The sequence below is a fragment of the Sitophilus oryzae genome, unplaced genomic scaffold, assembly GCF_002938485.1.
Source record: "Sitophilus oryzae breed Bouriz unplaced genomic scaffold, Soryzae_2.0 scaffold_111_pilon_pilon, whole genome shotgun sequence".
Lineage (NCBI taxonomy): Eukaryota > Metazoa > Arthropoda > Insecta > Coleoptera > Curculionidae > Sitophilus > Sitophilus oryzae.
In genome coordinates, this window is record NW_022145749.1 from 1,172,065 (window position 1) to 1,199,902 (window position 27,838).

The 27,838-nt window shown below is 30.6% G+C and overlaps 2 protein-coding genes across 4 annotated transcripts; one reads left to right on the plus strand and one right to left on the minus strand.

Moving 5' to 3' along the window:
- Nucleotides 1–10: 10 nt before the first annotated feature.
- LOC115883602 (DNA-directed RNA polymerase III subunit RPC1) lies at nucleotides 11–20,042 on the minus strand. 3 transcript variants are annotated; one of them, XM_030901961.1, is made up of 24 exons: nucleotides 19,920–20,042; nucleotides 19,811–19,858; nucleotides 19,681–19,735; nucleotides 19,486–19,621; nucleotides 18,847–19,421; nucleotides 18,693–18,782; nucleotides 18,197–18,374; nucleotides 17,804–18,139; nucleotides 17,510–17,746; nucleotides 17,260–17,457; nucleotides 11,244–11,523; nucleotides 11,073–11,181; nucleotides 10,742–10,941; nucleotides 2,749–2,862; nucleotides 2,465–2,622; nucleotides 2,284–2,392; nucleotides 2,058–2,226; nucleotides 1,537–1,812; nucleotides 1,160–1,289; nucleotides 990–1,108; nucleotides 770–926; nucleotides 517–701; nucleotides 294–462; nucleotides 11–240 (listed from the first exon to the last, which is right to left on the minus strand). In XM_030901961.1, exons 2-24 carry the CDS (start codon nucleotides 19,845–19,847, stop codon nucleotides 46–48), a joined length of 4,212 nt encoding a protein of 1,403 aa, XP_030757821.1. In that variant the 5' UTR covers nucleotides 19,848–19,858; nucleotides 19,920–20,042; the 3' UTR covers nucleotides 11–45. The 3 variants fall into 3 exon arrangements, with proteins under 3 accessions (XP_030757821.1, XP_030757827.1, XP_030757832.1); XM_030901967.1 differs by having other exon boundaries at nucleotides 19,787–19,858; nucleotides 19,920–20,020; XM_030901972.1 differs by lacking the exon at nucleotides 19,811–19,858 and having other exon boundaries at nucleotides 19,920–20,014.
- A 3,580-nt stretch (nucleotides 20,043–23,622) lies between these two features.
- LOC115883630 (ATP-binding cassette sub-family E member 1) lies at nucleotides 23,623–27,059 on the plus strand. The gene is made up of 10 exons (XM_030901998.1): nucleotides 23,623–23,682; nucleotides 23,831–24,051; nucleotides 24,110–24,325; nucleotides 24,387–24,594; nucleotides 24,657–24,843; nucleotides 24,895–25,016; nucleotides 25,076–25,360; nucleotides 25,417–25,532; nucleotides 25,590–25,786; nucleotides 26,645–27,059. The coding sequence occupies exons 2-10, from the start codon at nucleotides 23,836–23,838 to the stop codon at nucleotides 26,925–26,927; spliced, it is 1,830 nt and encodes a 609-aa protein (XP_030757858.1). The 5' UTR covers nucleotides 23,623–23,682; nucleotides 23,831–23,835; the 3' UTR covers nucleotides 26,928–27,059.
- The last annotated feature ends 779 nt before the right edge of the window (nucleotides 27,060–27,838 follow it).

A 27,838-nucleotide genomic window follows, 5' to 3' on the forward strand; every position in this document is an offset into this window, starting at 1 on the left:
ACATTTTATTAAAATATAAAAAATAATAAGTTAACAGTGTAATATCTATACAGCTGATTCAAATAGAAGATTATTGGTTTTTGGATGTTGGTCAACATCTTCTGGTTTATGGAGTAACTTAAAAATTCCTGTTCCGATAGGAATTGGCATTCCCATTATTATATTTTCGGACACACCACTGATTTTATCTGTCTGACCATAATAGGCTGCATCAAACAGGTGATCAGCAGTCTTTTCAAACTGTAATGAAAAAGAATATTAAGTAATGTCAAGATTATTGTAATACATCTTACAGAAGCCAAATTAAGTACAGATGGTTTCATTTTTGATAAACCTTGTCTAGTTATTCCCAATACTTCACCAGTGTGAGTCATTTGTGCTGCTAATAACATAATATGTCGATAATCAACACTCATACCGTGGTTTTCCATGACCATTTTAATTTCAGACATTATGACCTCTCTGAAAATTACAATATAAGATACTTAAGTAACTAAAATATAATATGTATCTTACCTGGCTGCTTCTATTCCAAGTGCATGATATACTTCGATGATATTATTGGATACTGTTTTATTTCCATCAACTCCATAAGTAGCCATTACTTCTCTGAAATTATTTCCTTCAACACAAAGGCTGTATGTTGTATTATTGCCTCTATCTTCTCTGGCAATTACAGCTCTATTAACCGAAGGTAATCCCTAAAATTGTATAAACAAAGCAAAACTTGTAGTGTATTAAGAACATGTAGGTATTACTCTAAATTTACCTTAACAACAACATTTGGTAGTTGATCTTTGAGTTCATTGAGAGCAAAATTAAGCCTCCTTGAATTTATGGATATATTAGGATGCACTGTAATTATTGTATCGCTTTCCACATGCACATCTCCTGGTTTTAATTTTAATTTTGATGTAGTACAGATACTAAAAACTGCTATGTTATAAATTTATATAAATACTATTAAAGAAGAAATGGTCACAGTTTACCTATATCTAATAGTTTCAGCATTTATTTCTAATTTAAGTAATTTGATTCTTTCATAATCTAACTGGATTAACAAAAATGCTTCTTGTTTTGTATATACATCATCTATAAATGTAGAGATCTAAAAAATTCACATATTTATTATAAAATACAGAAAGTATATATCAATTACCTCTCCTAAAGTAGTTCTTTCAATTCTACCTTTAACTTCTCTAGCAAACCATGGATCTTTATTGTTTACTAAACTTGCATTAATAATTGGCGTACTAATAGTTTTTGTAGCATTGATGATTTCCTTGATTCTAAGGGAATAACCATTTTTAATACAAACTATATTATAATATACAGGGAGTTTTGGAATAGTATACTAATATTGAAAGGAGAGAAAGAGAGAGAGAGAGAGAGAGAATGCAAAGCTTAAACTTTAAAGAGATGTTAAAAAACCTGTTCTTATAAAGAAAAGTTTAAGTTACATCTAAATTGAAAAAAACTTTTATAGGAATTTATTTTTTAACAATGTGTATGGGTTACATTGAATTAAGTACTAACCTTGGTACTCCTTGGGTAATATTCATACTAGCAACACCAGCAAAGTGAAAAGTTTTCAGTGTCATTTGAGTTCCCGGTTCGCCAATACTTTGTGCAGCCAATGCACCAACTGCTGTTCCTGGTTCAATAATAGATCTTGTATATTTTAGTCCACATGTTTCTAAGAATGTAACTAGTTGACTGCAGGTTAATCTCTCAATTTCTTTCACTACTTTTGTGTAACCAAAACGTTTCAATACTTTGTCAGTTCTTTCAGCCACATTCTCCATAAATTTGCTAAAAATATAACATGTTCTTAATACACTGCATATAATTTTAAACATTTTAATAACAATGTATTTAAGTAAATTTGTTCAAAATTACTTGGACAAAAATAAGCTGTTGTTTGGTATATACAGGGTGATTAGAGTTACATATACAGTATCACAAAATTTTACAAACAAAAATAAAAACATTTTTCTAAAATAATAGTGAAATTTGGTCAATCATTTTAATAAAAATAATTTCATCTGTTTATTTACCTCAATTCTTTCTTAAAATCGTCACTGCATTCGTCCAGCGCCCCCGTAGCCAAAAACGCTTGTGTTGCTTTTCTGACCTGATCACCATTAAGAGCAATTTCGGTTCTATATGGACACTTCGCTTTTATATGGGCTAATACTCTATCAAAATCAACTGGACAATCTTTGCCTAAAAAAGAGATTTTAATACAGAAGGCAATATGTAATACTAAAATAGTACTGTTACCTTCCATAAAAGTAGGATCCAAGCCATCACATCCATAAGTCATTTGAACAATATCACCTTCAGCATTTCTCACTGAACCATCATAATGTACAACCAAGTCTTCTAAAGACTGCAATTTAAAAAACAAATGTATTTAAATTTTAATATTATTAAATGGAAAATGAATAAATAAATCAATTACTTTAACTAATCGCCGTTGCATGTAGCCAGTTTCAGCCGTCTTTACCGCTGTATCTACTAAACCTTCTCTCCCACCCATTGTGTGAAAAAAGAATTCAGTAGGAGTTAAACCACTATAAAAACTATTTTCAACAAATCCTTTAGCTTCTGGTGTTTTAGCTGTAAAGAAATAATCAAAAGTTAAATATGCGAGATTATTTGATGATTATTACAGTTGAGAATTTTATAAAACTTATTAGAGCATTATTATCATTAACCTTTATGTTATAGCTTATAGCTACTTACAGTGGTGTAAAAAATGCGGTAAAGATCTGTCTTCAAATCCGTTTGGCACTCTTTTCCCGTTTAACGCTTGTTGGCCCACACAAGCTATCATTTGGGAAATGTTGATGAATGAACCTGAAATGCACATGAATCCAGTTAGCTAGTAAGTAGTCAAATATTAAAAAGTACTTTTTTAATATGGTTCAAAATATGTAAATACCATAAAATAAAGCACTAACATAAACGTTAAAAATTCTGCCAATAATTTCTAAACAGGTAATACATTTCAAGCGCGATTTTGGGATGTCACGATGTCACCACCAGTGTTGTAAAACGGCCGAGAATTTATTTTTGTAGAACATACCCTGAGAAAGAACGAGAATAAACAAACAATGCCGAGAATTTATCAGAGGGTTCCATTGATGCGGATGATGCGTCGCATCCCTTCAAAGTATTATAGTCAGGGTTGGAAAAAATCATGATTTTTTAAAAAAAATAAAAAAAACAGATTTTTTTTTATTTAAATCAGATTTTTTTGATTTTAATAGAAAACATTATTTAAATCGGATTTCCAAATAATTAGGACTTAATTCCAATTAAATTCCTATCCTAAATGGCTAAATCTTCATAACTCTGCCCAATACCAAAGAATATTATAGTTTTAAGAACTCTCGTGTGGAAGCTTTAGTGATTTGTCATACGGTGGCGCTTTTGAACATAATCGAAGCCTGAAAATGCTAATATTTTAAATTTTGAGGACTACGCGCGGCGATATTTCGTACGGTGTTGCCAAACATATTTTATTTCTCGATATTTAAAGAAATATGTATTGATTATATATTTCGTATATTCGATAGAAAAAAAAACGTAGCTATGAAAATAAAATTTTAGATTTTTAATTTTTTTGTACCTTCTAATAAAAATTACTTCTATTCCAATAAAAAATTAACTAGTATGATTATGTGTTATCTGTGCTAGTATTAGGAAACTGGAGTAAATACGGAGAATATTAATTCGTTCTCTAAGATGAGCACTACTAAGTAATTTTTTAAAATTCGACCCATAAGGGGGTGTAATTAGATAAAGGGATGTAATTATACAAAAAAAAATCTGTACCTACTAGGAGTATGAACTTTTGCACAGATGTGGCGCATTTGAACATTGATAAGCGATTTTTGGAAATGTATAGCCTAAGGGTAGTGAAACTGGGGGGTGAAATTTTGTACAAAAAGTGTTAGTTCTAGGAGTATGAAATTTTGTACAGAGTTTCCTTAAGTGACGAAAGTGAGTACCTAGAAGCTAATTTTTGACATTCATCCCTTAGAAATAAGGGATGAAAATTTGTACAAAAGGTTAAAATCGGTTTTAGAAGTATGAATTTTGCAGACGTTCCTTATGTAACGTAATTTAGCATTAAGAAGCAATTTTTGGAAATTCGCCCTCTAAGGGTGTGAAATGAGTGTTGAACGTTCTGGAACAATAAATTCTGTTCAAGGAATATGAGAATTTACACAGAGGTTCCTTATGTAGCGTAATTGAATAATTAGAGTGATTTTTGGAATTCATTCCTTAAGGGGGTAAAACTAGGGGTGAAAATTTGTATAATTTTTTTATTTAAAATCCGTTCTAGGACTAGGAGTATGAAATTCTGTTCAGAGGTCCCTTAAATGATGAAAGTGAGTACCTAGAAGCGAATTTTAGGCATGCATCCCCTAAAAAATAAGGGGATGAAAATTTGTACAAAAAATTTGTTAAAATCGGTTTTAGAAGTATGAATTTTGCAGACGTCCCTTATGTAACGTAATTTAGCACTAAGAAGCAATTTTTGGAAATTCGCCCTCTAAGGGTGTGAAATGAGGGGTTGAACGTTCTGGAACAATAAATTCTGTTCAAGGAATATGAGAATTTGCACAGAGGTTCCTTATGTAGCGTAATTGAATAATTAGAGTGATTTTTGGAATTCATTCCTTAAGGGGGTAAAACTAGGGGTGAAAATTTGTATAATTTTTTATGTAAAATCGGTTCTAGGACTAGGAGTATGAAATTCTGTTCAGAGGTCCCTTAAATGATGAAAGTGAGTACCTAGAAGCGAATTTTAGGCATGCATCCCCTGGGCCACTCTTATCACTTAGGGGTATAAAAAATAGATAACAACCTAGGAATAGGTTGTGACCAAACCAAACCAAACCAGACCTACTGAATATACATATAAAATTTTATCAAAATCGGTCTAGCCGTTTCGGAGATGGTAACAAAAAATCTTAAAAAACAACCCCTATTAAAATATAGGGGATGATGGTGGAACGGTGAAAATTTAGGGTTATTTGTATTTATTAATGCCAACTAAAAAAATAAAAACATTTTTTCTTTTCAAAAAATAAAAAATGAGGGTGGGCTACCCTTACCACATAAGGGTATAAAAAATAGATAACAACCTATTCTTAGACGTACTGAATATACATACATATAAAATTTTATCAAAATCGGTCAATCGGAGATGGTAACAAAAAATTTAATAAAAACAACCCCTATTAAAAAATAGGGGATGATGGTAGAACGGTGAAAATTTAGGGTTGTTTGTATTTTTTAATGCCAAATAAAAAAAATTAAAATAATTTTTTTTTCAAAAAATAAAAAAATGGGGGTGGACTACCCTTACCACTTAAGGGTATAAGAAATAGATAACAAACTATTTTCAGACCTACACAATATACATAATAAAATGTCATCAAAATCGGCCAAGCCGTTTCGGAGATGGTATCAAAAAAACAACCCCTATTAGAAAATAGGGGATGATGGTAAAACGGTGAAAATTTAGAGTTGTTTGTATTTTTTAAGGCCAAATAAAAAAATATTTTTTTTCCAAAAATAAAAAAATGAGGGTGGGCTACCCTTATCACTTAAGGGTATAAAAAATATATAACAACCTATTTTCAGACCTACTCAATATACTTATAAAATTTCATCAAAATCGGCCAAGCCGTTTCGGAGATGATATCAAAAAAACAACCCCTATTAGAAAATAGGGGATGATGGTAAAACGGCGAAAATTTAGAGTTGTTTGTATTTTTTAAGGCCAAATAAAAAAATTTTTTTTTTTCCAAAAATAAAAAAAATGAGGGTGGGCTACCCTCTCGGCTACCCTTATCACTTAAGGGTATAAGAATAGATAACAACCTATTCTTAGACGTACTGAATATACATATAAAATTTTATCAAAATCGGTTAAGCCGTTTCGGAGATGGTAACAAAAATCTTAAAAACAACCCCTGTTAAAAAATAGGGGATGATGGTAGAACGGTGAAAATTTAGGGTTGTTTGTATTTTTAATGCCAAATAAAAAGATTAAAATATTTTTTTTTTTCAAAAAATAAAAAAATTGGGGTGGGCTACCCTTACCACTTAAGGGTATAAAAAATAGACAACAAACTATTTTCAGACCTACTCAATATACATAATAAAATGTCATCAAAATCGGCCAAGCCGTTTCGGAGATGGTATCAAAAAACAACCCCTATTAGAAAATAGGGGGATGATGGTAGAACGGTGAAAATTTAGAGTTGTTTGTATTTTTAAGGCCAAATAAAAAAAAATTATTTTTTTTTCCAAAAAAAAAATGAGGGTGGGCTACCCTCTCGGCTACCCTTATCACTTAAAGGTATAAGAATAGATAACAACCTATTCTTAGACGTACTGAATATACAAATAAAATTTTATCAAAATCGGTTAAGCCGTTTCGGAGATGGTAACAAAAAATCTTAAAAAACAACCCCTGTTAAAAAATAGGGGATGATGGTAGAACGGTGAAAATTTAGGGTTGTTTGTATTTTTTAATGACGAATAAAAAAAATTAAAATATTTTTTTTTTCAAAAAATAAAAAAAAATGGAGGTGGGCTACCCTTACCACTTATGGGTATAAAAACAGATAACAACGTATTCTCAGACCTACTGAATATACATATAAAATTTCATTAAAATCGATCAAGCCGTTTCGGAGATGGTAACAAAAATTTAAAAAAAAACATCCCCTATTAAGAAATAGGGGATGATGGTAGAACGGTGAAAACTTAGGGTTGTTTGTATTTTTTAATGCCAAATAAAAAAATAAAAATATTTTTTTTTAAATAAAAAAAATGGGGGTGGGCTACCCTTATCACTTAAGGGTATAAAAAATATATAACAACCTGTTTTCAGACCTACTCAATATACTTATAAAATTTCATCAAAATCGGCTAAGCTGTTTCGGAGATGGCAACACAAAAAATAAAAACAACCCCTATTAAAAATAGGGGATGATAGCAGAACGGTGAAAATTTAGGGTTGTTTGTATTTCTTAATGCCAAATAAAAAAATAAAAAACATTTTTTTCTTTTCAAAAACTAAAAAAAAATGAGGGTGGGTTACCCTCTCGGCTACCCTTATCAGTTAAGGGTATAAAAATAGATAACAACTTATTCTTAGACGTACTGAATATACATATAAAATTTTATCAAAATCGGTTAAGCCGTTTCGGAGATGGTAACAAAAAAGTAAAAAAACAACCCCTATTAAAAAATAGGGGATGAAAGTAGAACGGTGAAAATTTAGTGTTGTTTGTATTTTTTAATGCCAAATAAAAAAAAAATAAAATATTGTTTTTTCACAAAATAAAAAAATGGGGGTGGACTACCCTTATCATTTAAGGGTATAAAAATATATAACTACCTATTCTCAGACCTACTGAATATACATATAAAATTTCATCAAAATCGGTTAAGCCGTTTCGGAGGAGTACGGTAACCAAAACTGTAACACGGGAATTATATAAGATAATATTATATGTAAACTGCGGAGTGCGGAGAACGGAAGGACTGATTATAGCAATAGATAAAATTTATAACTATAATTTAAAACTATTCAAGAAAGTACACACAAAACAAGGCAACGCCGCGCGTCTATTCGTTCAATTCCGAGCAAAATAGCGAGGCTCCACGAAGTTGGGGCCTCGCTCGCCAAAGCGAGGCCCCATCGACAGGTCAGATTTTGATGCCAGACGAGACTTCTATGGTATTAAGATATTCTTTGCCAATACTAACAACATTAACAATTCTACGGCGCGTGTCATTTTCCCAGACATCGGTCACCAATATATTCTGCAAAAAAAGTCGCTCGCTTCAGATCAAAAGGATTTTTTTTGAAATGCCACAAGTGTATTAATTTTTGTAATTTCAACGCCTAGGCATAAAAGTAAAGCACTTTTTCACCTAAGCACAAAAGTACAAAAATATATTATTAAACTGATATTAAGCGTCAATTTCAACGAGTGTACAAATTGTTACTCGATTACTTACAAGGCATTACTTTTTATATTATTTGCAACGTTTGGAATTGATTAAAAAATTATTTAAATTTGTAATGTTTAATTTGTAAAAATATATAGTATATTCTACTCGAAGTAAAAATGTACTTTTGTGCCTCCCTGTTTACGCTAGTCCGTAAAAACGTACAAAATCGCCAAAAAAAGTATAATTTTTACTCCTTACACAAAACACTATTGTTCGGAAATAGTTTTAAGTCGAGAATGAAATTAGTATTATCTATTGTCAAAGTGTAAAATAAAAAGATATAAAACAGCATATTTTCTGACAACGATTTGCAGATATAGTCTAACATCAAATGAACCTTTTTCTGCACTAGAGGTTGCGAATGAAATGTATTCGAACAGCATTTTTTGTCACTTGTACATAAATTTCAAAATAAATCCCTGCCCTTTAGAAGTCTAATGGATTCACACGAAATTACTTCAAAAATCGGTCCAACATTTTAATTGATAAATATAGTAGTAGATATGTAGTAGGTATATGTGTTATACAAATCATTTTTTATATAGTTTTATAACATTTACAATTTTTTTCGATTTATTAAACGTATTTAAACGTTACAATAGTAAGCGTAACATTTTATTTAACGAATAGATATAGGATATGTATGTTATAGAAATATTTTTTATAGTTTTCTAGGACACATTTTTATAACTTTTACAGTTATTTTTCAATTTATTGTAAAGTTTTAAAAAAGTTGATTTTTTGATTTAAATCACATGATTAAAATTAAAAAAATCACTTGATTTAAATCACGATTTAAATCATGCCAACCCTGATTGTAATACGGTTTTATTTAAATAAGTCACCTGACATCTATAATAAATTAAAATTCTCAGTAAATTTAATGCGACTTGTCCGTTACATCTTGATTGGACGCCGTCGAACACGAACCGAAGTCAGCGAACTTTTCGACCGCGAATACCTTTCCCGTTCGCTGATTTAGTCGATGGGTGATGCGGTTTCATAAACACATCTCGTTCGGGGCATAAAATAAAAAATATTGTGGAGCGTCGTCATGAACGATTCGATAGTAGAGAGTATGCGTACTATCCCCCTGTTTTGACGCCACGCTACGCCGCCGCCGCTGGAATTTATAGTTAGCGCCAATGACTAAAGAATATAAGGACATGTAACGCCCATATACGGGCTGCAGCAGAATTTATGACCTTAGACGCCATTTTTTATGATGTAATAGATTATATTTAGCTTAGATATATTATCTTCATTTAAGTAGTATAACATGAAAGTTTTTAAAATATTTTTTATTTCTACACAAATTTTCCTACAAACGTAAAAACCGGCAACACTGTATGCCGCTTTTGATTTTGTCTCTCTGTCTGTCAACCGGTCATTTATATTATTCTCTGTCTTACACGTTAAAATCCAGACCACACCTCTAAATGCCCAAATCGGTATACCCTGCTGGCAAGCGAAACCTTGGGTCGGCGTTTACATGTATAGGAGTGAATCGCTATGGCAATCTAGTAAGTTGGCTAAGATTTTTGTAAAGCACACGGACGACTGTCTAGAGAACTGCTGTCAATTCTTTGGACGACCTTCCAATTTAACTGACAGACAGAACGTAAAGTAAAATGTTACGTGTGCATAGAGTTTTACCACAGATTAGGTATCCTATAAGTATACAGATAAAAATCTTGTCCCTAATTCGTGGTACGAAAGTTGTTTTTTATGACGATGTGCAAACGAGTCAAATTTCCTGTGCGCAAAAATAAACTCCCGTAAAATAACAATAAACAGCGTAATAGAGAGATATCGCTAAACCGAATAGCGTGCATGGACGTTAATAAGGCCAGGTGTTATTTCCTTTACGTGAGGTGGTATTAACTCTCTTCATTTATAGTTATCGGATCGGAAAGAATTCTGATCGCGTCGCGTCCGCTATTTAAACTTAACCTAACTTTGAATTTAAAACTTTGAAATTGTTTTGTTTACTAGGTATTTTAAAACTAAAGGGCTAATGTGCTTATTTCCAGTGTTTTATTGTTCAACGTCTGCCAGTGGGTTTAGGGCAACAAGCAACAAATTCTCTTAGAAGGGCTAAGTCGTCATCTGCTGTAAACCTAAGACTCTTTATAGGTTCTTTAGTATTGGAAGAGGTGGAATCCATATTTTGGGCCATATTTATTTAATTAAAACTAATCCCAGCTACTTTAATATCAAATTACCTAATAATACTAAAGCAATAATTCAAAACAATTCAAACATAACCTAAAATAAAAGATCTCGCCTGCCGGCTCCGGTTGTCAAATACCCGCACATGCCCATTTAAGCAATTTTTAAACGTTATCAGAGGTTATTTAGAAAGAGCGCTTGGTGCAATTGACCCGCAAATTACGTCAGGCGGTAACGTTATTAGCGGGTGTTGCGTTAAAAATTGACTCGCGCATATCGTAACCTTAGATTGTAACCATGATAAGGTACGCGTAAATGCTGGATGACGCTATTCGGTTTTCCGATATCTCTCTAATAACTGTGCCGGTCAGGCGCTGTGCACAATTTTAGAGGTCATAAGTGAGCGTGCTATGTGCGCAAACTAGTCACCTAACTAGTGCCCGATTCCGAAAATTGGAACCACGAAAAACAATTAAGAAAAAACAAAGATTATAATCTGTATAATCTGTGGTTTTACCTTTTGAACCTGACAGAGCCATAATTAGAGGACTATTTGTTGGTGGGAGCTCAGCTACACAAGCCTGACCAGCATGCTCTCTTATAACGGACAGCTCCTTCAAAATTATAGCTTCTAAGGTCTCTTCTGGAGTGCAACCAGGTTGACTTTGCAACTTGCCTTGGGCCATTTGCTTGATGTATTCATCACATTTTTCGTATCTACATTTAGAAAAAAATAAGTAATAGTTTGGTAATAGTAATAATAATAATAATCCATTAATCTGAGATTGTAAGCCTGCCAATTATTCTTAAACAATAATTGAAAAAATAAATTAACTAGGATCATTTACCCATCTTTCAGTAATTTCTTTTTTCTGTTAACTAAAGCTTCACCTGGAGTCACATCTCCAATACCAATTGAAAATCCAGTATTCATTAAATAACTTGAAGTCATCCTACCTAAAAATGTTAATACAAATTCTAAATAACTAGGACTAAAAAGGAAATATTTTATTGTTTACCAAGTCTCCACATAGATTTGATTGCAAAATTTTGTCCAAAATCTCTTAAAATTACATAAAATATATTTCCTCCTTTTCCTCCACTACCCAAATGTCCTTTATCCAATGTACCAGCAATTAATTGGGAATTCTTGATGATTACATAAGAGTCTTTAACACACATCTCCCTATTTTTTGTATAAGCTTTGCCTTTAGCTTCAAGATTCGCTAATACATTTGACGACTTATTTGGCTTAAATATTAAGGAAATTATTTGTTTTCCAGACCATAATATTCTTGGCTAAAAAATATATTTTTTTCAGATTATTCTTATACAGTTGCCCAAAATTCCGTGGACATAGAACTACTACGTATTTTTGGATCAAAATAAGTTAATTGCCCATAATTTACCTTTATACAAAAGTGTTTCGTTTGTCCGTTATAGGACATCAATCAAAAATAAACCCGAATGTTAATTAATGTAAAAAAAAATTAAGCTTTATATGAAGCAAATATTTTTGTCAAATATAATTTGCGATACTAACATAAAATTTCATTTTTTCGCCAATTAGATTATTACAGCATAATAGATTTTATGCGCCTCCATAACTTGATGTGACAAAAACATTTTTTGGAAGTCAGCTTTGGAAAAATATTTTTTTCCTCAAAAAGTATGCATGGGGGCGTTTTTGGTTTGGTTTGGCGTTTTTTTTACAAGAAATAAAAAATGTAGTAAATACTTTAGTATTTACTAACTATTATTTTCGTAAAATAGTCCTAGCAAAACATCCTCAAAATCTCCTTCAAATCGGAATAACGGTTCTTAAAAATATCTGAAAAAATCTCTAGCGGACAAACGAAGCACTTTTTATATAAATATATAAAAGTATAGAGGTAAATTCGAGGGCAAATTGTATCCAATGAACTTATTTTGATTCCAAAAATATGTAGTAGTTCTATGTCCACGGAATATTGGGGCACCCTGTATATTCTTTTTAGTTTAAATTTTTCCTGTTTGAAATATTTATAAAATATTTTTCTTAGAGAAAGAACAAAATGTTATGAATATTTTTCGTAACAACGTAAAAAAATATAACGTTCCATTTATTATACAAATATAGTTCAAGTACATATCTGAAATATTTAAAAAAACTGAAATTATTTAAAAAATTTGCCATGATATTGCACGTATGTTATTAGAAAAAAATAGAATTAAAATATCAAATAGAAAACCTCACATAGAAGATTTTTTTATGTAAAATATGTAAATAAATAACATCTCACTATTCTATAAATATTATGTGATGCGATTTAGTACGATTTCAGCCAAAATTTGTATAGCCTAAAAGTCAAATTTAGTGATTACCACAGCCACTGTGACATAAAGAGAAGACATGTGGACTATCTAGTTCAAAAATTAAATTGTTCAAATCTCATATAATAAAATAATAAAAGTGGGAGCTATGGTGGGAGCTGTCATGGAATTGAGTGATTAAAAAATTATCATATATCATATTTTTCAAACGGAAACACACTTTTTTTATTTCACCTATGAAAAGGATTTTTAATTCGTTTCTTTTTATCTATACATATTTCTATAGATTTAGATTTCGATTTAGTTTGAAAAGGAACATTTTTCTTGATTTTGTCTAGCTTCCTTTGACATTAAGTGTCAGCCATATAATTTATTTCCATCTCTCAGGGTGCAGCCCAATGAGGTTATAAGGGGGGGAGGTGACATAAGCTATCGAGAAATGTACCCAGTTACGCCATATTGGTACTGGCAATTCTGACAGTTCAGTTTTTGAGGTTAAGTGCGTTGCTGCGAGTGTTTTTTAATTTTCCAAGACTATTTTTGTGTTTTTATTTGAATATTTGGACTTTCCGAACATGTCTTCGTGTGCTGTAAGTAGTTGTTGCAGTCGACAACGTGTAGAGAGGAAGAAATCCACTGAAATTGCATTTCACAGGTAAGTGTAAACATAATACAGGACCTGATTAAATTATTTTCGTATTTTCCATTTAACTAGTTATGCGTTTATTAATTAAATATTAAGTGTTTCTATATTGACAAAGTGTTTAGTTATTTAACACTTTGTTAGAGGCAATTAAGTAATTAAAACATGCCTCGACTTCTATTCTTGTAAAAACAATTCTTAACAATATCTGTTATTTTTACTCAAAGTTTTTACTACATATACTTTTTTTGACAGGAAAGAGTATTTTGCTAGGCCAAATTTAAAAGTTTTGTTTTAACTACGGTTTATTTTTCTATTTTTACAGTAAGATTTTGTATTAAACATTTATTTACATCCCTTTTTAGCATCTGCTAGCATATACTATGTACAAACTTTATATAGTATAGCTTTAATTTTTAGATAAATATTATAAAATCAACAAAGTAAATTTATTTTTTGCAGATAAAGTCTTAACGACTTATATTTATTGATAAACATTTATTATTTTAATAAAATTTTATATCAGAACATTTTAAATTTAGTACGTAGTATATAAATTTTGCTCTCTTTAGAAAATTTTTATCAAATAAATATTATATTAAATCTGATTTTTAGGTTTCAAAAATCCCATCCGTCGAGAAGCTTAGGTGAAGTTTCTGAACAGGAGAAACTGGCAAGCTACATCAGGTAGTGTTCTATGCTCGAAACATTTTTCTGATAACTGTTTTGACAGAACATCTCAATAAAATATCTCAAATAAATAATCATTTCCTAAGATTTCTAAATTTTAATGATTATCAAAATGTTAATTATGGTAAATCAGTAATCATGTTTAATTATTTTCCGCTTTTTTTCTAATTTTTTTTAAAAATGTTAAGGTTATTATTGTTAGATACATCAATAAAAACAAGGCAATTAGTTTAAGACATACTAGCAACAAAACAGTGTTATTTAGTGAGCAATAAAATTTAATTTATTTAATGTGTATTATTTTTTTGTTTCCTCCTTAAATATACATAGCATATAGTCATTAAAATTAATCTTGTAATTTATATTTTTGAAAAGATTGTAGGTTTTGTAGTTAATTTTGATTAATTAATTTTTATCTAAAAAAGTTGAGGTCATTATATTGTGTAAAATAAATTTTTCAAAGAAGTTTCTCTAATCCGGCCCTGCTAATGCCGCCATATTGGTGCTGGCTTAAGCCACGCCTAGTGTTACCATTTTTCGCAAGCACTTTAAATGCTCATAGCGTCTCCCTGTATATAACCTCATTGGTGCAGCCACACTATCCTAAAAACGGCGTATCGGCGTAACGGCGTAACGACCTTGAACAGATTTCCAGTAATTCTATTGGCTGAAACATTCATCTGTCAGAAATTTTATCTGTCAAATTCATCTGTCAAAAATTTCAGCCAATAGAATTACAGGAAATCGATTCAAGGTCGTTACGCCGATACGCCGTTTTTAGGATAGTGTGGCTGCACCCTCAGAAAACAAATTATTTGAGTTTCCTATATTATGAATATTGCCTGTTTAAGAGTTTAAAAAGTGTATTTATAAAAATATACCTGGAATTTCCGCTCTTTAGTGATATCTAACAGTTAACAGTATTAATAATATACCGTATGATCGAAAAAAAAAGTTGGCTGATGAAGTTGGAAATGATGACATGAAGAGATCTATTGTTTTATATTACTTGACGTTTAAAGTCACAGGCTACTGGTTAAAATCAAGAAAAATATACGCTTTAAAACTAAATCTTAAATAACTTAAAAACAATTTATTTTAGGTACAGGAACATGTATAGTCAAAAAGTAACCAATTGAAAAAACCTTTTCACTAGTGAAATAAAAAAAAGTGTGTGTTCATTTGAAAAAAATGATTTATGATATTTTAATCGCTCAATTCCATGACAGTTGCGGGCATGGCGGTCATTATTATATGACATTTAAACAATTTAATTTTTGAAATAGATAGCCAAAGTCTTCTCTTTATGGCACAGTGGCTGTGGTAATCACTAAATTTGACATCTAGGCTCTACACATATTTTTGACAGGCAGTTTTTTCGTAATTGATGTTAGGTATAGAGTATTTAATATCAAGATTCATAAAATTTTACAGAGAATTTAAATATGTAAAAAAATGGGGGCACCTATTTAAAATAAAAAAGTTGCTGTCAATTTGTTGCCGCCATATTGAAAATATTTTTAATCAATAGATTATTAGGACCCTTTTATATTATACATATCGTCAGTGAAACGTGATAACCTGCTAACTCCATTTTTTACGTTAATAAGTTTTTTTATACCATTAGAAAGAGAAAAAAAAACTCTATAAGTAGGGAAAGCAAACATATTTTTTCCCATTAAAAAAAATTTTTTATTTTAACTCAATAATATCTGCTAACTCTTAGTGATCTGAAATAGCCACCGAAATGCTGCTATCTACGTAATTTTCGTTACGATCACGCTAAAGCAAACACACAGATTCTTAGTTGTGTTTTTTTAGTACAGTACGTCGATCCAAGGTCGCACTAGGACAAAGGGGCCTGGGTGGCAATGTTAGGAGGGGTTAGTATGTTTTTTGGCGTATTTTTTCGCCTTACGTTTTGGTCAATTTTTCCCTATTATATGCAGGATGAGTCTTAAATAAGTGCAAATATTTTTAGGGTAGTATATTTCGACCCAAGAAACACGATTATGAGTTTTTTTGCGCGATTTTTTTTTTTGATAATTTGGAATTTAAAAAAAACATTTGGGATTTTTTTTTAATTTTTAGTTTAAAAACATACTTTGTTTGTAATATGGTAACATAGGTAGTAGATTAAATTTACAAGAAAAAAAATCAAATGATTCTCAAAATTATAGCAAAAAATTGGAAATTTTAAAAGTGAAATAACTCGATTGTTTTGGATTTATTTGAATAAACTGTAAAGAGAAAATATTATGTTTCTTTTATCGAGATTTACCAGCCCTGCACATATTTGCACTTATTTAAGACTCACCCTGTATAGAAATCAAGGAAATACCCTAATGCAAGGTAAGCCAATGCAATGCAAATTCCATAATGCAATGCAAAAGCAAATATTGTTAAGAGAATAATAATTATTCTTAATTCTCTTTAATTATTAATGAACTATAAGGGGCCCCCCCTAATAGTTATCTATATAATATTGCCAGTTCGACCCTGCGTCGATCCCTTCTGTAAATACGGGGTATCCGTAAAGGGTAACGCGAAAAACAAAATTCTCTATATATACGAGCAATTCATCGGCGTGCTATAAATAGTTTAAATAACATTACTTACTTGTACAAGAATTTCCATAATACCTAATCAGTTTCATTTTTTTCAACGTATTTTCACGTAAATGATACATAATTTTTATAAAAATTAAAAAAATAAGGAGAAAAGTAATAAAAATTTAATAAAATCACGCACTGTCTTCAAAGCTCGGTCTACTACCGTTGTATAAAAATTAGGATAAGCATGGAAGGATTCTACCATATCTTCTAAGAATTATAAGTTTAATTTTTAAATTATTTTCATATTCATTCAGTCCAAAAGTCTGCTACTTCAGTTCTTTAAAAATGCAAAAAATGTTAAAATTTTCAATAAAAATTTATTCTTTTTGGACTTGAATGTTTTGCTTCTAGACCGACGATATTATAAATATATGGTTATGAATATCATATTTTTTAAATTTAATTGATTATTTATAAATCTGTTTGGGTAATATTCATTTCCACTTTCAAAATTTCAAACAATAAAGGTTGCTATCTCCAGAAGTATATTTTTATTTCTTATTTCTGCAAGACGAATATCTGCTATCTCCCTATTGTGTCGGAAAAAAATGACGTGACACGAAATATTGAGTTTTATTGTTCCCCAGCCAATAAAATTCTTATCTCTTTATCATATTAACGCATCAAAATACTTCCCATATGTGTACATATTTTTTGTACCGTTTTTTTGCTCTCCTGTAAAATTAGGAATAATGGAGTTCGCAGTTTATCACGTTTCACCGACGATATATAATATCAGAAATAACCCGCATATTAATAAAATACTATGTTTACCTTTATAATACATGGAGGAGGCATGTCAATATCCATATGGGTATCATTTCCAGCTAACAAAGTTGCAGCCAACTGCATTGCATGAATCTTATCGAAAAATGTATCTTTCTTAGAGAGCAAATATGCTCCAGTCAAAAAGTCCTGTGTAGCAGCAATTAATAATTCTCCATTCCTCGGCGTTACTAAATTATTTTTATTCTAAAAAAAAACATATTAAACACCCTAACTTAAATGGAATATTTGAACTGACCCCCATTAAAATTAGAGCTTCAGCCTTAGCTTCTTCTGTTTGAGGCAAGTGCAAATTCATTTCATCTCCATCAAAATCAGCATTATATGGATTACAAACACATTCGTTAAATCTTAATGTCCTATTAGTATGAATTTTTGCTCGGTGTGCCATAATAGACAATTTATGCAAACTTGGTTGCCGATTAAAAAGAACTACATCATCGTTATGTAAATGACGTTCTATTGTATCACCTAGCTATAAACACAAGAAAAAATAAAAATTAATTTGAAATTATACAAGGATTTCTATTACCTTTAGCTCTTGAGCCAATTTTTCTCTGTTACCATATTTGAGAAATTTCTTAAAGGCTGAACCCTTCTGCTGTACATAATTAGCGCCAGGCCATACGTCAGGGCCATTTATAACTAATAATCGCATCAAATGAATGTTGGCTTGTATAACCCTCTCAGGAAATGTCAAAATTTTAGCTATATGCATCGGTACTCCTACTTGATCAATTTCCAAGTTTGGATCGGGAGAAATTACAGTTCTCGACGAAAAATCCACTCTTTTACCAGACAAGTTACCCCGAAATCGACCTTGTTTACCTTTTAATCTTTGGACAAGACCTCTACCGGCTTTTTTGGGCTACAATTTTCAGATTTTCTAATAGGTACTTCTATAATTCATTCACAAATAACTTACCATCATATTTAGTGGAACACCTGAAAGTTCACTGTTAATATACAGAGCAGTTTGTAACTGTAGGAAATCCCAACATTCCTGATACATATTAACTGATGCACCTGACAATTTATGTTTCTGAATGACTTGATTAATAAATATTATTTCTGATTGTTTCATTGTTAAATCATCTTCATTTCTGTAAATATTTATATTTATTTCTGACTTTTATTTGAACAATAGGCTATACTATTACATTAATTTTTTATATAAATAATTATTTTTTAAGTCTTTTAATAAGCTGTTTTCGATAGTATAAATGATTTAGTAATTATAATATTTGAATATGAATATTATAGAAATTTAATTTAATATTCAGAATTGTTGAACCATATGTGAATGATGTAGATCATCTGTGCACAGCTTTTGCTAATGCAGATGTTTTTACAATTATTACTGTAAAGTGTTTTTTTTTTGAAACAATAAATATTATTATTTCTATTAATAAGTCACTTACGTTCCAGCTTTTAAATCTGACACTACAGAAGGCCTTATGGTTACTGGTGGTACAAGCATTCTTGTAAATATTAAATCTTTAGGTTGAGCTCTGAAATTAAATAAATAATATAGAAAATATTTAATTATTTCAAACAACTAATTTTCATGTTTACCTTTCTGGTTCCATTGCTAAAAGTGGAATATCACTTGAAGGTATTCTTTCAAATAATTTCACAACATCAATAGGTGTTAATATTTCAGAAACACTATTTCCTAATGCTGTTTGAATTTCTGGATTATTTTCAATAGCCAAATTAAAGTCATTAGGGAGTTTTTCCAATAGCCTTTCTTTATCTTTTTCCTTGTATATTTCGTGAACAATTTTCAAAACTGTATTGGTAGTACTTCCTTTAGGTGCAGTCATTTTCTTGACAAAACCATTGTTAGATTTACAGTATGGACATTTTTGAACTTTCTTACATTTTTCATTTATCTTTTTTCTTAAAGCTTTTTTTGTTATATAACTTAGATTAGGATTTGATAATCTATGTCTATAATCATTTTTATCAGATTCATCTAACAGCACCTGTGAACATTTTTTACAGATCGATTGAAGTACTGCAATGATACTACGAAAATATCCCACATGAAAGACAGGGAGTTCGAGATCCATATATCCGAAATGTCCAACGCACTCATTTATATTTTTTCCACATGTTTGACATGGCGATTCTTTAGAGTTTGTACCCTGCAAAAATAATTCCAATATAAAATTGTAGTGAAAACAAATAGAGAATATTATATTTTCTTACAAGTCTTTTATCAAGAACACCATAAGATACAGGAGTCCTTCCCGTATCTTGATTGTATAGATTTTTTGCTACTACTTGAATATGAGATTGTTGCTGCATATTCTCGGCACTTTCAATTCCGAAGCTTAAATGGGAGCTAATAACAAAATAAAAATACAATAACAATAATAAATAAATAGAAAAATATTTACGTACATTTTCCTGGCCACATCGGCCTCCCTGTATTGTTCTTTTGGCATTATCACGCAATCTGTATGATAAAATATAAATATTGTTGTTTAAAATCTAAATAACTACCTACTTGGCAAGTATTTATGTTATTTACCGGGGATTCCAAACTTTTTTATAGTCACCCAATGCATGTGTTTCAAGTCTTCAAAATATTAACAACTTTTCATAAAAATGTCGCATAGTATTAGCACAAATAAACTTACCAAATCAGAATAAAAGTTTTAATCCAAACCAAACCAAACATAATTTTTCACGATTGAACAATTGGAGATTGGAGGTTAGGTTCAGGGGGGTGACAGTAAACCGGAAAATTGGAAACAGTTGTGGCGCGGTTCTACCCAGGCAGAAAGCATGGCCTTCTAGACTGTCCTAGACAAAAATCTGAATATTTCTATATGATTTCTGTCAATTTCTGCTACGGAACATTTTTATGCACGTCGGCGTCCTGTTCTTTTGTCTTTTGTCCACAATTTGCTGTTTTCAACCATACGGGGGGCAATTTAAATTTAGTGAAATTCTATCATTCATTATGGTTAGTTAACATTAATATGATTTATTTAATTATCAGTTTCAAAACTGCGTACAATATTGGTATATAATACACTAAATATACGAATATTCTGACAAAAGACGCTACGGACAGATGACCTTTTCGTCGTAAAACACTCGAAATGATATTAAATAAGTATTTACAATATTTCATGTTTACTTGTACTGAATTACGCGTTTCAATTTAAAATTTTTGCAAATTTGGTAAAAATTGTTCTAAACAACTTTTTGTTCAAGTTGTATATTCATAAAAAACATTTGGTTCATAATTATTTTTGATGATTATCTACCTTGTATTTTTAATATAAACCTAGAAAAAATATGTTTTTGTTTTATTTTTTTTATTCGTCCCTTCAAATTATGTTTCAAAAACTGTTACATAACATGTCCTCTAACAAATATTTTCATAATACATAAACATCATTGATTTTATTAAGGGTATTATTATTAGTATTTATCCTGGTTTTTGTCGACAATAAAAACTCAATCTTGTAATAGAACATCAATTTTATATTTCGTAAAATTATTTTGATACAAATTCGATTTGTCAAAATTCAAGTCATTAATATATTGATAAACAACCCAAATTATTCCTAAATATTTTATTATAAACAAAAACTGTTACCGGTAAGTTTGTAAAACACATTATGGTTTGTCGTAATACTAGAAAAAATCATTTATTTTTTGCACAAAAGAAGCTTGTCGATCCTTATTTGTCCATAACAAAATTCTGTATGTACATATACCTAATTTATTATTAAGAAAATTAGATTATATGATCTCAGAATTTTAAGAAATTTTTTTTTAAGATAAAATAGTTTCTTCTCAACTGTAATATTGTCAACTTTGGCCTGTATTTTATCTATTTAAAAACATGGGATTGACAATCCCCTTACTAAAATACATACTGGAAGGTACCGATTAAGTTTCATTGCATCAAATACCTTTACTATAAATCCTGGCTCACAACTCACAATTTAAGGCCATTGCAAAATGCTTTTGAACTTCATCATAGATTTTACAAGAATAAAAGTGTAATATTGAAACAAAGTAACACTGTAAGCTTCATGACTAATAGTCTCATTTTTAACACTCTTTAAATATCATCTCGTTAACAATTATGAATATTATATGATTTTTCTCAGTGATTTGTGGCACAGATACAAATTAATATATGCCCCATAACAGTTTTTAAATAAGAAACTTCTGCCTACAGATTTAATTTTCTTATTGGCATAATACCCTTTCTTCCTATATAAATCTTGCCATTTTTTCAGTCCAATGTTCCTTGTTTTTACAGTTGTAGGAATACTAAAAATGTTGACTATAGAACTTGATACTATGTTTGAAAAAGCCTTCATACCTGTAACTGTGCATAAATCTAATTAACTGAATTCTCCTCCTCTTGACACTCTGAACACCACTTCCATATCTCTGGTTAGTACGCATATACGTATTACTTTTTACAAATTAGTACGTCCATAGTACTTCCTCCCGGTTGTCAGCTGTCAGCAATCGTTTTTCTTTCGGGTTTTTTCATTTTGAAAATTCTAAAAACGCATGCGCAAATGCAAAAAGTACCTAATTTTTCGTTCTAGGCATGCTTATTACAGATCTAGGAAAGTTCCAGAATCCCTTAAAAATCAAAGATATAGAGCGGGTTTGGTTTGGTTTTTTATTAAAGTTTAAACCGCTGAGACTCTCCGGTCTGTTAATAGATGCTTGACTTAAGCTAATATTTGGTATATTATAAAGTACGGAGATAGGGTCATAAATGGGGTCATAATAGGGTTCGCCAAGGGTCCACCCAATAGGTCCATCTCAAGTCCTCCTTAAGCGAGAGAGAGGTTTTTTTGATAATAATCTGCAGAAAAATAATATAAAAACTGATTAAAACCCACATACTCTGATAAACCTTCTTACAAATATGAAGTAAATTTGAATATTGCTTTGAATTGTAAGACATCCAGCCAGAATTAAAAATACATATCTATTTAGATTATGTAAAATTGAAACCATAGGACAAGTGATACTGATGTATCAAACATTGTGTCGATCAATATCATCAATATTATAAGAAATTATTATGTAAAAATCAGTTACAATTAAATGGTATATTTTATTGGAAAAAAAATCATTTCAATTTATTTTACATCATAATACCGTATGATCGAGAAAAAACGGCGTCAACGATGGCTATGAAATGAAGATCGCTGTCATTTTATATGGGAAATGGTTTGGTTTGGTTTCGATCGTCATTTCCCAGCCAACTGGACGCCATTTTTTTTCGATCATACCTTTGAATAAGAAGACTAAGGAAGGAGCATGCTATCGATGTATTCATGCATGGTGGGCGGAAAAGCCACCATAAAAGCTCTCTAGGGTGGGGATCCTTGACAGTTCTGTTTGACGATTCATTTGACACATTTGAATTTGATTTGAAATTTTGTGGATTTGTCAGTCTTTACGGAGCTTATTTTATGTTATTTATTATTTATTCTACTACTGATAGTTGTATAAAGGTAGTAAATCTAGATGGAAATTGTGGCAGCACTTAAATTAACAGTGACACTATCGCGATTTATCGAAAAAGACTCTAAAATAGTTGGTTCTGTAGCGTGCGGTAGATCTCGGCAAATATTGAGTGAAATAATGGAACAACTTTTCGCTAGTAAGTGACTATGTAATATACATACATGTAGTAAACCGATCATTTATGAAATTCACTTAAATTAACTAAATTATATATTTTTCTTGCATTTTAGCTTTTATTTATTACTTGTCAAAGATTAGATGTCAAAGAATTTAGATACGTTAATTTGACTTACCTGCTTCGGTAGCGTATCGGATGTTTGTGGTAATAAATACTTATATAACTTATCTATTTTTATTAGAATTATATATTTTTATAACAATTTTAATAACTACCAACATTTATTCACAACGTAAAATAAAACAACAAATTATTGAGTCTACCCCACGTCTACCCTACATCATAGTTTTACATTTTTTAAATAAAATTAGACGACACTGATAAACCGGAATTTAAGTCGGCCATATTTGAGGCCCATCGCGGAATAGTTTATACTTTTCAAATATTCCGTTGTTAAAAATAAATTTTCATTATTTTTTTTGCAGTTTTGATTTCGTAATATTTTTAAAAATACATAAAATTTTATATTCACATTTAAACTGCCCGCCTTTTTTGTGGTAGATAATGCAGATACCTATTTTACCGATTACGTCTGTCATATTCCCATTAGTTTAGTTAGGGCTCAAGGGTGCGCTACAATCGATCCTCGTTAAACGTGTTGCCTACTTTTGACTATGGAAATGACAACTCTTTTATTTTATATTTCTCTATGCCGTGCATCCATATTTTTTATTAATTACTTCAATTACTTGTAAAGGAACTAGGTAAAATAAATGTTACAGCTATACTTATTCGTTGATTAGACAATGTTCCTGAGTCTGTGTCAACAGATAAGACTTATAATTGAGTTCATAATTATTCATGAATTAGGTTATATTTTTAGAAAGTGAACATATTGTTTTATTTCTTTAGGAGATATGTCGAGACGAAGAGGAGAAATTGAAGAGACAGACAAACTTACCCGTATTGCCATTGTAAATGCGGATAAGTGTAAACCCAAAAGGTGTAGACAAGAATGTAAAAAATCATGCCCTGTTGTTCGAATGGGAAAGCTGTGTATTGAAGTATCACCCAACAGTAAAATTGCTGCTATTTCAGAGGAGCTATGTATCGGATGTGGTATATGCGTAAAGGTAGTAAATATATATATTTTTAATTATTTTAAATTTCATAGGATTGCCTAATTTTTAGAAATGTCCTTTTGAAGCTATCAATATTATAAACTTACCTAGCAACCTGCAAAGAGAAACAACTCACCGGTATGGTAAAAACTCTTTTAAATTACATAGATTGCCAATTCCACGTCCAGGGGAAGTTTTGGGTCTTGTTGGTACTAATGGTATTGGGAAGTCAACTGCATTAAAAATTCTGGCAGGCAAGCAGAAACCTAATTTAGGTAGATATATGGTGAGTCAAATATTTAAAATTAAATATTATAATTGTTAATTTAATATCTATATGCTTATAGGATCCTCCTGATTGGACTGAGATTTTAAGTCATTTTAGGGGTAGTGAATTACAGAATTATTTTACCAAGATTCTAGAAGATGATCTGAAAGCTTTAATTAAACCACAATATGTTGATCAGATTCCAAAAGCTGTTAAAGGGACTGTAGGTCAACTTCTTAATAAGAAAGATGAACTAAGCAATCAAGATGAAATATGTGAAATGTTAGGTATACATTTCTAAATTAGCCTTTATATTTACACGTAATACCTATTGTCTGTTATTTTGTAGATTTACTGCATATTAAAGAACGTGAAATTGGTGCTCTTTCTGGAGGAGAGTTGCAACGTTTTGCTATTGCAATGGTGTGCATTCAGAATGGGGATATTTTTATGTTTGATGAACCATCCTCGTATTTGGATGTAAAACAACGTTTAAATGCAGCTCAGACTATAAGATCTTTATTACATCCTGACAAGTAATATATTTCATTTATTTTAACTATCTTCTTTTATTGATAAAATTTTAGGTTTATTATTGTTGTGGAGCATGACTTGAGTGTTCTTGATTATCTTTCAGACTTTATTTGCTGTTTATATGGTGTTCCTGGTGCCTATGGTGTGGTTACTATGCCTTTTTCAGTTCGTGAAGGTAAATTAGTTAAAATTATGTTAAATACAATATTAAAATTTACATTGTTTAAAAATTAGGTATAAATATATTTTTGGATGGGTTTGTGCCTACTGAGAATCTTAGATTTCGTGATGAGTCTTTAGTATTTAAAGTTGCTGAGTCAGCTACAGAAGAGGAAGTTAAAAGGATGAACCATTATGAATATCCTTCTATGGCTAAAACTATGGGTAACTTCAAATTGCGTGTGAAGCAAGGTCAATTTTCAGACTCAGAAATTTTGGTTTTACTGGGAGAAAATGGTACTGGAAAAACAACATTTATCAGAATGTTAGCTGGAAATTTGGAGCCTGACACTGGATCAGGTATATATTATCGTACTAAAGAACATTTTTCTCTATTATAAACTTACTTTATCTAGGTACATTGCCCCAACTTCATATCAGCTATAAACCGCAGAAAATTAGTCCAAAATCTCAAGGTTTAGTTAGACAACTTCTACATGAAAAAATTCGAGATGCCTATATTCACCCTCAAGTAAGAGCTAAGAATTAATCTACATTTTTTGTGGTTCCTAATTAACATATTTTGTAGTTTATTGCTGATGTAATGAAACCACTCAAAATTGAAGATATTATTGACCAAGAGGTTCAGAATTTATCAGGAGGTGAATTACAAAGAGTTGCTATGACTTTATGTTTAGGGAAACCAGCAGACGTATATCTTATTGACGAACCCAGTGCTTATTTAGATTCTGAACAACGTTTAGTAGCTGCTAAAGTAATAAAAAGGTTAGTGAAAATAAAACATAACCCTTGGCTAGCTTATTTCATCACTATTAAAACAAAACAAACTACAAGTTCATACCAAATAAACTATTTGGTATGAACTTAAATAAACACTTTTACATATTTTCTTTTAATCACACTATTTTAGGAAACAAAAATAAATTAATTATCTACATAATATATAAAAAATGCTAATGTTTATCTGTATCGTCTCTACTGAAGTAACGACTTGCTCTAGAAACTGGCTTTTTTTACTAAAAGACAGCTAATTGGCTCTTCTAAAAACTGTCGTCGCCGGATTTTTTGTTTTTCATTTAATTATACAAAAAATAAAAAGTATTTTTTTTTCCTGATGTCGTGGCGGATGCGCCAGGCTTAAACTAGTAAATATATAACCAGTTAAAGCTCACCTTCTTAACAGCACTTAAGGGACATAAAGGGCCAATATTACCGCTTTCCCGTTCAAAATATTCTAATAAAGTTGCGACGAGTTTTTTACGGCCATTAAGGTATCTTGTATCTACACTTTGCACTAAGAGAGGTTCTAAAAAGAACAATGTTCGACTGCAAGGTCTGCTAATAAACATTTTCAAACTTAAAGTATCACAACAGCTCTTAATGTAGCGCATGTATAAAGTGGCAACGCTGCCTGTTCATAATATGAATACATTGGTGTGCTGTGTCGCGAACACACAGTTAACAATCTGTATGTACCAACGCAGTAATCAATAAAATATAATGATAAAAACCTGCAGTTCTAAAAAGTTTTTAAACTACACAGGAAATTTTAAAGTAAAATAAGAACTAATATTCGACCGCAAAGAAATGTTCTGTATCATATGACTAATATTTAATTTTCAGGTTTATTCTACATGCCAAAAAGACAGGTTTTGTAGTGGAGCACGATTTTATTATGGCAACTTATTTGGCCGATCGCGTCATTGTATTTGAGGGCGTGCCATCTGTCGATACTACCGCCAATACACCGCAAACTTTGCTCGCTGGAATGAATAGATTTTTGGAATTATTGGGAATCACATTTAGAAGAGATCCCAACAACTTTAGACCGAGAATTAATAAGCAGGAATCTGTCAAGGATGTGGAACAGAAGCGAGCTGGACAATATTTCTTTCTGGAGGATTAAGTTTTTTAATTGTCACTCTATTCTAATTATCTTTTTATTTATAAGTGGTAATTTGTATGATTTTATCACTTTTAGGAGCTCATTCTTTCTTGTAAAGTTCATTTAAAATAAAATCATTGGTTATCGTAAAAATCATCAAATTTAATAAAATGGGTTATCTTCAGTTTCCACTCCAATTTTATTTTGATAAAATAAACCACAATGGATATTACTTTGTTTTATTTTTTCTATAGATTTAATAAAGCGTTAAATAATTATACAGCATGAAGATAAGATCTCTACAGAGACAGAATGCAGTAAACATTTTGTGAAAATTAAAAGTTTTAGTTTTATAGATATCTATGATCATAGACCTGTACTATTTTCGCATGGTAAGAAATATTGTGTAGTTTCTAAATTTCTAACAAGCATTATACCGTATGATCGCGGCGTCAGCGATGGCTATGAAATGAAGATTGCTGTCATTTTATATGTAAAATTATATGGGAAATGTCATCGATCGTCATTTCGAAGCCAACCGGACGCCGTTTTTTTTTTCGATCATACGGTATAACGAAAATTATTCTACAGATTCAATTTAATTACAATCAAACATTTTCCATTTCTTTTTTCAATAATTTCAGAAACTTTACAGATGAACAGTACACAACATAGGTCATATACAAAGTGGCAACACTGCATGTTCTTAGTAGAGTACCCAATAAGACATTCTGATAGTTAATGTACTGTAGTTTTCTAAGCTATACAGGGAAGTTTAAAGTAAAATAAAAATTAATATTCGACTATTCGATACAATGTTCTGTATTAATAATTTTTGAGTTTATTATTAATATAACTGAAAAAAGATAATATACATTCATGATGAATACTTAGAGCGAAGTTTAGTTCGGTAAATAGTTAATATTAATAAT

Excerpts from the sequence above, each read along its gene's own strand:
- LOC115883602 (XM_030901961.1), bottom strand. The coding sequence starts at position 19,847 with ATGCATTGGGTGACTATAAAAAAGTTTGGAATCCCCG. Across the intron at positions 10,942-11,072 it reads AAGAAATTACTGAAAGATGG|ATACGAAAAATGTGATGAAT; the intron begins GTAAATGATCCT and ends TTCTAAATGTAG. Across the intron at positions 2,393-2,464 it reads TGCAACGGCGATTAGTTAAA|TCTTTAGAAGACTTGGTTGT; the intron begins GTAATTGATTTA and ends TTTAAATTGCAG.
- LOC115883630 (XM_030901998.1), top strand. The coding sequence starts at position 23,836 with ATGTCGAGACGAAGAGGAGAAATTGAAGAGACAGACAAACTTACCCGT. Across the intron at positions 24,052-24,109 it reads GATGTGGTATATGCGTAAAG|AAATGTCCTTTTGAAGCTAT; the intron begins GTAGTAAATATA and ends CCTAATTTTTAG. Across the intron at positions 25,533-25,589 it reads ATGCCTATATTCACCCTCAA|TTTATTGCTGATGTAATGAA; the intron begins GTAAGAGCTAAG and ends CATATTTTGTAG.